Source organism: Caloenas nicobarica, chromosome 2, assembly GCF_036013445.1.
Source record: "Caloenas nicobarica isolate bCalNic1 chromosome 2, bCalNic1.hap1, whole genome shotgun sequence".
Taxonomy (NCBI): domain Eukaryota; kingdom Metazoa; phylum Chordata; class Aves; order Columbiformes; family Columbidae; genus Caloenas; species Caloenas nicobarica.
The window spans coordinates 87499627-87510794 of record NC_088246.1 but is presented as its reverse complement, the minus strand read 5'-3'; the positions used below and the strand labels follow the sequence as shown (position 1 = coordinate 87510794).

The 11168-nt window shown below is 36.3% G+C and overlaps 1 protein-coding gene across 1 annotated transcript in view; it reads right to left on the bottom strand.

Moving 5' to 3' along the window:
* Positions 1-3274: 3274 nt before the first annotated feature.
* Positions 3275-11168, bottom strand: part of DNAH5 (dynein axonemal heavy chain 5) — a 126282-nt gene continuing 118388 nt past the window's right edge. The window contains exons 76-79 of the mRNA XM_065627932.1: positions 8518-8730; positions 7026-7178; positions 4840-5071; positions 3275-3426 (exon numbers count right to left, since the gene is read on the bottom strand). Coding sequence (XP_065484004.1) covers positions 3275-3426; positions 4840-5071; positions 7026-7178; positions 8518-8730 — 750 coding nt within the window. The remainder of the gene's footprint in view (positions 3427-4839; positions 5072-7025; positions 7179-8517; positions 8731-11168) is intronic.

Sequence of the window (11168 nt, the reverse complement as noted above, 5' to 3'; positions counted from 1 at the left end):
TCTCTTTTTTTTGTCTAAATTTTCTTATTCTAAAATAACACCTTAAAAAAAAAATCATGTTTTTACATCAGCGGCTAAACGTCTGTTGTTTTTCTTGCCAAAGTAGGATATCTCTTACCCTCTGACAGCAAAACCTAAAATAACTACTTCAGTTCTCAGAGTGATTTCAATGTAAATAATAGTTTTACTAAAAAGTTAAAGGGCAGTATCCATTACAAATAATAGATCTAACTGAAAAAATATTTTAACCATGTTGTTTTTCCCACTCTTTCTTCTGCCAGATGTTCTAGTGTTGGTTCAATGGTGCTTCAAATGTTCAATGTGAGTGACCTATAAGCTAAAAAGGATTAATGTAGACACAGAGCTTGGGGAAAAAAGTATTTCTGAAGAGAAGCTCAGAAGACAAGACCTTTCTATGTAGTATATCCTAAACAGCATAGCGTATTTATAGAAGATAAGTTTGCTTATTTTAAAATACTTATAGAATTTGAGGAATTCTCTACCTTATTCAGAAAGTTTTTACTATTAATTTCTAAGATGAATTTGTATAACGTTTGTTTTTAAATATTCCCCAAAACACATGTATCATGCCAAATACCAGAAAGAAAAGAAGGTAATCACTTCTGTAATCCTACATTTTTTCCAGACCCTCGAATTTATAGTGCTGAATGCTTAATAACAGCACTATTTATGTCTGTGAATGGTTTTTCTTGAGTAATCCATTCAGTACCAATAGCAGAGCCAAACACAGAGAAAGTACATCCAGTTCATTAATATGTCAAGGTTGGTTATTTTATTGATGTTCCTTTCCATAGAGACATTTTATTGCCCACTGAAGATGAACAAGAAACAGTTCATTTTTTCACCTGTTAGAAGCCATATGTCAGGGAGCAGCAAGGGCAGGCTGCTTGGAAAGGAAAGTGGAGCTGGAAGCCACGAGTCACAGCAGGGTAGGCATGGCAAGGACCTCTCTGACAGGGGCACAGTCCCATAGCATCTGAACAAAAAAGCAGAGCAGGTCCATGACAGTAGCCAGGGCCAGCAAACACAACAGTGACCTCCAGACGAGGCTGCAATAACAAGCCAGATCTGAGGTCACTCCAGGCAGGCGAGTCAGCAAGGCAGGGTCTGATCTGATGAGGGTAACCAGAATCTCCCACAGATCAGTGATTGCCAGGCAAGTCTGTAGCCATGAGGCAGGTCCAATTCCAGCTGCACCACGTTGTCCCCCAGCCCAGCCAGCAAAACTCCTGGCATGGCATGATACTGCATTTCAAAAGACCTTTTCATTGAATTTTCCCATGCCTCATCATTCCATTCCTGCTGGTGTCAATGCCATTCTTCTTATGAAATGGAGCTAACAGAACAGAAACAACAGTGACTGCCAGCTGCTTCACTGATTTAACAGTCTTTGGCATAACTGGGATCACCAGAGTGTATTTATTCGTGGAACTACCCTTTTCCACACCACCCTCACAGAAAATCACACACTGAAAAAAGTGTGCACAGTTCACCCACTGAGAACTAGCATGGGGTTTCACATCTCCACTGTGTCCACAGCAATAATGGTACCACAAATCCACTGTTTGAAAGGTGGCATTTAACATGTATGTGGCTTGAAAATTCTGTGTGAATGACTTGCACAAGGATGAAGTACGTGCATTGCCTTCGAAGTGGAAGACCTTGAGAAAAGTCCAGAGCAACTTAGAACTCCAATGAGCATCCAGAGGATCTCCTGGAAGTCTGAGCATGGTACTCCAAGGTCCAGTGAAGAACAGTTAAACCCTCCCAACTTATATTTATTTATTGCCATGTCTAAATTAAAAATATTTCCTAAAGGAGATTTTCATACATGTTGTTTGTTTCACTGTGAGTTATTTGAAAGGAAAAAGAAAAAAAAAAATCTAAGATGGAAAGACAATGGAAAGACCTCTACAACTAGAGTTTCAAACAGAATCAATGTTCCAGCTAAGTTTAATAACTGGTTTGACTGTAGAAATGAATGCTGAAATCTCCAGCAAAATACAAAGACCACTATTCTGTCTTTTTTATTATTATTATTTTTTTAAACATTAGCTTTGGAAAATAAATGTATTTAGCATGTTTATTTAATAAACTAATTAATACACTATTCAAATTCCATGTATCGATTTGACACAAAATTGAAAACAGCTTTCCATTGCAGCATTTATGCACGAGAGATGCACCAGAAATATTGGTTCTTTCTGCTTCCTCTCCTGCAGCACCTTATTGTGAATGACTAGTGGACCACTAAGATACATGACCTATTAGATTCTGCAATGAAAATACACTGGATTTTTGATGATTAAACAAGTGTCCTTGATGTTTGAAGTCCGTAGTGTTCAAGGAAGTGGAGCTGCTAACATTTGTCTTGAGATGGATTCCTACATGTAAAGTTCCTGTCTAGCTGAGACACAAAAAAGCTGCAGCACGTAAGTTAAAAAAGAAGAAAAAAAATCACATTGCAAAATTAGAGCAGAAACAAATCTAAAACTAATGTCATAAAACTAATCACCTTGATGAAGTTTGACTCCAATTAGGTGTTCTAGCACATGAAAAAATATCCAAGCATTCTTATGGAACTACTTACTTACTATCCATTACATACTTCTAAGTCATGAACCAGATAGTAAGGAATTCCAGCAGCTGTCAAATGCTTGTTTTTCTATGTAACACAGTGAACTTGTTCTCCAAGAGGTGAAACAGTGTGACATATTTCCAGTCTAACCTTCCTTCTTTCGACAGCAAGCAAAGTAGAAACTATCAGCCTACCTGCTAGGAGATAAATCTTAGAACATCATCATGACAGTGATCAATTAATATGAATGAGCAACTGCTTAGATTTCCAGAGATAAACACATGCACACAAAAAAAAAAAGCTTTGTACTTAGCTATTTGAAGGGAAGGTGTGTGCAAGCATATTTACCACTGAAAACTAACAATTTTCAAGTCGGTTAATCTTTATTCAAGGTAAAATTAAGCACATAATACTGAGATAGGAACACTAAATATTTGTCAAGACATGAAAGGTAGTGCTTTAGTTTATTTACCAAACATAATATCACTCTAAGATTTAGCTTTTACAAGCCTCTTGTAGAGGTTTATCAAGAACAATTTTCTAAAAATAACATAATGGAGTCTACACCTTAGAAAATATATTTTTACAAGTGATCCATTGTACAGCTAACTACATGATGATGTTTACATTTAAAAACAGAAACAAACTCTTAGAAACCTTTTTTTTTTTTTAACATTACTTGACGTCACACAGAAGTGCTACTCCACGCAGTACCCAGTGCTCTGGAGGCTGAAGGGTTTTAAGGTCCACGGCAGCGATGTAATTCATATCTGTTCGAACGGTCTTTTTGTAGACTGGACATGAATACATACACGGATCTTTTGAAGCTGAAGAGACAGAAGAGACATAAAAGACAATGAAACTAGGTAGAAAACCAGGGCCCTAAGGGACTAGGCATGATGCACATGTAAAATTGACTCAAAGGTCAATAGCACACAGCTCTTCATCACCACCAAACAATTATTCTTACTTGATTCTCACACTGCCACTGTGTTATTGCCAGCTGAAAGCCTCATATGGCTTAAAATCCCTGTAGGTTTAAAATTTATCATCACCTGGGAACTGGATGTACCATGAAATGTAAATGGACGATCTAGCATGATTAGAGTTATTATTAGTTTGATCTGACTACTGTAAACTACTTCTTATCAATACATTATTAATGTGTCAAAATAAAAAATGTCCCATTTTGAAATGCATTTAGTATTTCAGAGTATAAATTGTCAACTTCTTCACTGCAGAACTAGAACAGTAGTCTGGTCATACTTAATACTTCAGCGTTCATTATTCAGCATCTTGGTTCCTTTCATAGTGACCATGCCTCCTATAAAAGGTCAGCTACACAAAATCTTGGTAAAATATCAAGTAAGCAGGCTTTGCTTTTGGAGGCAGAATGCCTTTCAACAGAAGTTTCCAATTTTACATTCAACAGTGGATAGTTCTATCCTATTTTACATCCCTGTTCAACAACATTGCCTATTTTATATGAAAGAAAATAAACCCCTACATTAACCTAAATTATATATTTTCACATAACAGCATTGTCCTTCAACTCTGTAAGTTTCCTTTCAATTCTTATGATCCTTTTCTGCCTCAAAGACAAAACGTCTTCTACAGTCTTGCTCCACTTTTTGCTTACTTCTGTTAGCTCAAAAATAGCCTTGTCGAGAAAAAAAAATGCATTTTTTGATAAATATATATGTTATATATATAGCATGTTATCTATAAATACGTTACATAAGATACACATTTATTTAATATATATATGTTGTGTACACACACATATAAGTTTTATATGTACCTGAATTGCATTGGCTTTTGGGATGTGAGAAAGAGGTTATTTGGGTTTAGGTCTCAGAGGCTACAGAGTTTATGTATATAAATGTTGATCTTCTCAGTCTAGGACACATATTGTCAATGGCAAACTGAATGAAAGCATGTTTGTCAGAGAAAGCATAGAACAGCTCATCTGTAACGGGTTTAAAAAGTTATTAACACCTTAAAGATCAGAAGGTAGAGACCTAACTATTAGAGGGAAAAGTGTCCATTATAAGTTATCAAGGAAGGCTGAAACCTTGTTTTATACAGAAGATTGGGAAGCCTCCCCTGTTGAAAAAGATTCAGCATGTATACAATGAGTTATGACTGCCTTATGAAAGCCCAAAAGACTTCCATGCAGTCAATTAAAAACTTCCATTGCATTATTTTAAAATAATATCCTTTACAATTCAGTTACTTACTGTTATTCTCTGCGTATATCCGTATAACCGGCATCATCTCAAAGAGCACTTTGGGCTTAGATTCAGTCAGTCTCATGTTTCTTCTGTCCCAACCAGCTCCTTCCAAATACAGCCCATACACATACACACCTTCTGAAGGAGGACTTGTGATATCATCCTTCATCCATTTAGTGACCTCATTGCACAGCACTACACTGTCAAGAGCCCATCCTTTGTTAGCCCTTGTTATTTCCTGCCCAAAACAGATAAAAGTAGGAAGGTTACATTTTCACATGTGCACAGAGCCATTTTTCTAAATGTATATCAGAAACATTTGTGTGGTCACAACTTATCCTCGTCAATAAAAAACAAACAAACAAAAAAACCCCCAAACAACAACAAACACAAACAAAAACCCCCACCAAACAACAACCTTTTTATAATGTCCATATTTACAGCAGTTTGACTTCTCTCTAAGCTAGAGATGGCATGGTATGATGAGAAAACTTTCAGTACTTTATCCACTATATTTTTGTTTCAGTCTTTCTGTTATACACAATATCTTAAGATCGTACTACATAACACAACCACTAAATGTCAATAGTAAGTGGATCTTGCAAATACAAAAATTTCCCAGCTTTCACAAGAAGAGAAAATATTAACTGCATGTGCTAAGTAAAATAGTTCTAATTACAAAAGCAAAATGCATAATTTGCTGCATATTTTCTGGGGTTACCTTCCTTCTCCTGTACCTATACTCTTCATTGATTGTATTCTTAATAATGAGTAAGAGCTCACTCAGTTCTAAAGCTACATAAAGAGATGACAAAAAGCTCAGAGAACACTTGAAGATAGACATGCTTAAGATTCAATGTATACTTCAAATTTAGTCAGTCAGTTAGTGCACTGGACAACGCTCCTTTATCTTGCCCAATCCCTTACTATCCCATGCCATTAAGTTATGCCAGACCTAAGTTTTATCCCGGTCTTGTAAATGTTTTCCAAGATCTTTGTCTGAAGTTATTGGAATTAATGTTCCTCCCATAATACAATTAATTAGCTGCTTTAAAAGAGCAGAAGAGTTATAGTTCAACAATCATTCTGGCTTTTCATCTTTCTAATTTCTATTTGTTCCACCACAGAGCAAAGCCCAGAAAGTCACTTTGGTTTTTACTTGGGAAATTAAGTTGTTATGTAGCCACATCCTCTTTTTAACAAACCAGGAAAGTTCTGTAGATTTCAGCTGTTCTGGATCGTGCTAATAACCCTTTCCACAAGCTTGGATCCAAAAGAAAATACCAGTTTGGCACTGTACCTCAGAAGAAATATCTTGTTATATAATTCCAAGACTATATGCCTGCCATTTTAATAGAAGTAGGTCATCAGCTACAACTTTGGTTTGACAGCTGAAGATTACACTACCTGGACCTCAGAGAAAGAGGGGAGATTTTCCTACTCTGCAAATCCTCTTTCTCTCCTCTAAAAGTTAGCTTTTTTCTGAGGACCCATTAGATTCCCACCTGAGTATTCTTTCCCAATTTTCCAGATTCAGAAAATTATTGTTTCCAGTGTGTCCATTATGCTGACCAACATAGGTCTTTATTGCCCTTTTAAAAGCAAAAAGTAGCTCACTTGTTAAATGTAACTAGGAGGCTGAGCAGCCAACACAATCACCAAGTTGATGAGAGATACATATGTTAACAAAAACATCAAACTTAATACATCGCACACATTAATAAAGGAAACTCTTTCCCACTTCATGAAGAGATATTGAATCAGCTACTAAACTGCAAAAGTATAGATTAAGACTAATTCTGAATAGCTGTTCTGGCAAGTGTCCAGCCAGGTAAGTACTGAACACAGACCAAAAGGGAGGGAAAAAAGAAAAATAAATTAATGGGCTTAACACCTTTCTCAAGCGTATCTCAATGTTGAGACATTACTTCTCCAGTCTACCTTAATAGTACTACATGCCTGGGGCTTGGTCAAATTAGGAAATATACTTTAACACATCAGGGGTAGATATGTTGAAAAAGTACGCGCAGAGGAAGAACACTCAGGAGATGTTAGAGAGTTATGCAGTCCTGTATCTTCCCTGCTGACATGATGGAGCCATGTGTATAACTCAGCCTTCATCGTAGAATATATATTTTTATTTAAGAAGTATATCAAAGAAAAAGCAGAGTGGGACTTTAAACACAAATTACCTGCCTCATTGCAGTTAAAAATCCTTGAGGATTAAAAAATCCTGACATCCAGAAGCAGTTTGGTCGGTTTTCAAAAATCCAATTGTAAAACTGGTGATTTCTTTCTAGAAGCTCAGTAAACCAGAAACCAAGTGTACTGGAAGCCCAAGATGCCTAAATATAGTAAACAGTGATCATTTTAAAATTTTTTTCAACGGTTTTAAAGCATCATATTCATGTCATGAAAAGGTAATTCCTTACAAGGTAGTAAACTCCATAATATTAGCAAAACGTATTCAAAGTTCATTTTTCATATCTTAATTTTTAACCTAATACATAAATGTTGCATTCCACTGACACCTGAAGCAAATTGTTGCTCTATATAAAATCATGCCTGCCATGCCATTTAAAAATGCTTAATGCTCCCTGTAGTAACTATCAATTTCATAATGTTTTTTCAAAATTAGATAGCTGTGTAAACTAGGATAAAGTTACGTATGCATGTCTTTCTAAAGCCAAGGCAAATACATCAAGAAAACAGGACTTCCGCCAAAACTATTTTGCTTTTTCTGAAAAAAAAGCTAAGGAAAATTGAGCTTGGACTATGTGAAGATTTATGATGATTTTTCTCTTTGAATAGTTGTGTCATACTTGTGCTGTGAAGCACCTGTTTCGGTCTAGGTTTTGTACCAGGAAAACACTTTGTTAATAAAAACAAAACAAGGACCCAAAAAAACTCCCCATTTTTCTTTCCATCAGCTGCCATTTACAGCTCTAGTTGTCCCTGAAAACAATTTCTGTGGGGAGAAACTGAGAGAGTTGAGATTGTTTAGCCTGGAGAAGAGGAGGCTCAGAGGAGATATTGTCAATGTTTATACCTCATGTGTGGAGAATAAAAGAAGATGGAGCCAAATCCTTGTTGGTTATTGGAGAAGAGGCAACAAATGCAAGACAAAATGCGGAAATACTTGGGGTTTTTTGGTTGGTTGGTTGATTTTTACTGTGAGGGTGATCAAATACTGGAACAGGCTGCCCAGACAGGTTATGGACTCTTGATTCTGGAGAGTCCTAGGAAGCCTGCTCTATACTGATCCTGCTTTCAGAAACTGAGTTAAACTAGACTATCTCCAGAAATCCCTTCCAGCCTCTATTATTCTGTGACTACAAGTTTTAGTCTCAAAGAATAGCAACAGTGTAGTCCACTAGTGAGGGTGCTATTTTTTAAAATCTATCATCACATTTTAAATTATTCTCTTCTCTCTAGCTTTTTATCCTGCCAATATGCAACAAGCTGTTAAAATGGGAAATACCTGCATCTACCACATTCATTTCTATTTTTATAAATGAAAGAGGGCTTGTTTTGACTGTGTTTATTTTAGCTCAAAATCTATGCCAGCAGTTGCACAATTCTACTTAAGACCTGTGTTTGAAAAAAAGTATGTCTAGCACTTTAATCTAGCTCTACAGAAATAACTGACTTTTTTCCCTTAAAAAACAAGTGATGTACACCTACCTTTTTCCACCTAGCAGGAATCCTTCCATCATACATGCAGTCTAAAGCATCCCTCAGATTTTCACTCATAACAATTGTCCCATCAATGGCAAGTTTTAGATCAGTCAGAGTGCTTCTCACTAAAGAAATAACTCTCTGCATTTGTTCAATCTCCTGTCGCAAAAATATGTTCATTGGCTGAAAAGGTCCCATGTTCTTTAGTTTCTCTTTTACCTGCAGGTAGAAAAGCAAAGATCCTTCAACAGAAGTGAAATACAAAGGTGGCTTTATGTCAAGGTTTGGTCCCAACACAATTTTTAAGACATAATACTTTTATATAGGAAGTTAAATGGTCAGTTTGGCATCTTCCTTGAATCCTCTGCAAGACACAAATACAGCATTTGTTCCAAGAGAAATCTATGATGCTGAGACTCGCTATGTTTATAACCTATCTCATTATTTAGTCTGTATATCTTTCTATGAGTTCATGCCATTTAAACAGCATGTAGGCCACATCCTATTTCAAGGATTTCAGCCTTAATTCCAATGGGCAGTTCTCAACCTTCACTTTGCACAAACCAATCAAGAGTGAGTGCCCCAGCCACTTTTCCTCAACACAATAGCACTATTCACAACAATGGTTGGGAACTATCCCAATGTCAGGCAGTCTTGTATTCTGATAAAACTTGCTGATATCTTTTTTAACTGAAATTGTAAAGTTAACAACTGTATGGACATAACTAGCAAATTTGTAGTCAACGCGGTCCTATTGGGAGATAGATGGGAAGGTTATTATATATATAGAGTAGGTATTCAATCCTCTACAGGGAAATAGCCCTGTTACTAGTAATATCCATAACCTAAGTTTATCAGTATTTTGCTACACAAAAAAGGAATTTTAATAGTTTTTACCACGTGAAAAAGTTTAGTGCTCCACTTTCATTTTTATTAACACAAATTAAATTTCAATTTCTCATTTCTGATCAGAGCTGATCTGCCCAAAAAGAGCTCTTGTGAACTTAAGAGGGCTAACTGTACCTATACAATGACACTATATATTATAATATATGTCTTTATTAAGCCACATATCTATTCCTGGAGACGTCAAGTAGAATTTGATGAGAATTAAACAGCTACCAGGAGATTTAACCCACCACTAAAGCAGTACCCTTCTGAGAAACTCAACAAATCACAATCCTTTGCAGATCTCAGACACCTGGTTTGGCCTTTTGGAAAGTCATAAAGCTCAGGCTTCAAGAAAGACAGTAGGTCAGAAACTTCATCAAGTGCAAACTTTTGGAAGACTGCTAGATAATCAATATTCCAAATTCAGATATGTGAACTCATCTTTTCAGATAAAATACATTATTATAATTAGGCCATTTGATGGAAGTAAGGTTATGTAATACAAAATGGTCTACAGAAAACATAAAACAACAGATGTAAGACATGGGTACCTGAGGAGAGTCTATACTCATGAGCATACCTCATATAAGAGAAACTTATTACTGCATAAAAACAGGAAAGAGAGCATTAGATTGTACAAGCCTCCTTGCTCCTTCTCATAGGAGCAAGTATCCTGACAGGAGAAGTTCGGCATTCATAAGCCACCTAGCCTTGTATCAGGTCCTCATGCTAACTTCCATTAAAGAGTAAGTAAAATAGGAGAAGACTAGGGATAAGAGATTTCACTCTCCTCAAGATGGAGATGGCAGGTAAATTATCTAATTAGTAAAACGTCGTACTGCCTAGGTAAGCAGGTAGCTACCTTGGGAATCTGTTAAAGTACAAACATGGGTATGAACTTCTTTCTGATGACACACTGGGGTCATTCACATCCACTTCATAACAAAAGTGTTGTAAATGCATTATTACTGACATAACTAACCTTTCTTGCTTTTATGCCTTTACACATATAATGAAACAGAAAGAAAGGTTCAGCATCCACTGATATAGAAAATAAAGGAACCTGAACTGTTTTACAAGTGTTTACCTCTCATGCCTTTGAAGCTCATAACCAGCCTCACCTTGGAAAAACTATAATGTAAAAACTATAATGTCAGCATCCTAAAATTCTGAGACTCTAAAGGACAACTAAGAACTATGCAAAGACCTGGAAAAAACACAAATTGTCCAAACACCCAGTTAAACTGCAGTCTCTCGAATGGGCACACAGAATACAATCAATTGGACTGTCCATGTATCGAGTCATCGGTAAATGTTTTCTAACTAAAAAAAAACCCTCTCACCTTGAGAGTCCTTCCATCTTCCACATAAACAGAAAGGAAATTGCTATTTCAGAAAAGAAATGGCTGCAAGGCAGTAGGTGTCCATTACAAATATAATTACATAGGCTATTATATGTTAATACGCATTCCTGAGATACTAACACTAGGCTTCAATCAATGAAAGCTATCACTTGACAAGCTTTTCAACATTCACTTCACTGAAGAAGAAAGCAACCTAAAAATATCCTCAGGATGTAGGCTGAATCCCAAAGTAGTACATATGTTGAAGCTGTAATACTTTCAGAAGCACGAACACACTTGCAACATGACCTCAGTTCTCTATAGTGTCAACAACTTTAGTTAAAAGCTGATGATCCTTCTTCTCCCATAGAGCAAATGACGATTCAAGCATTAAGTGGTTTAATATTTTAAAACAGCTCTTAC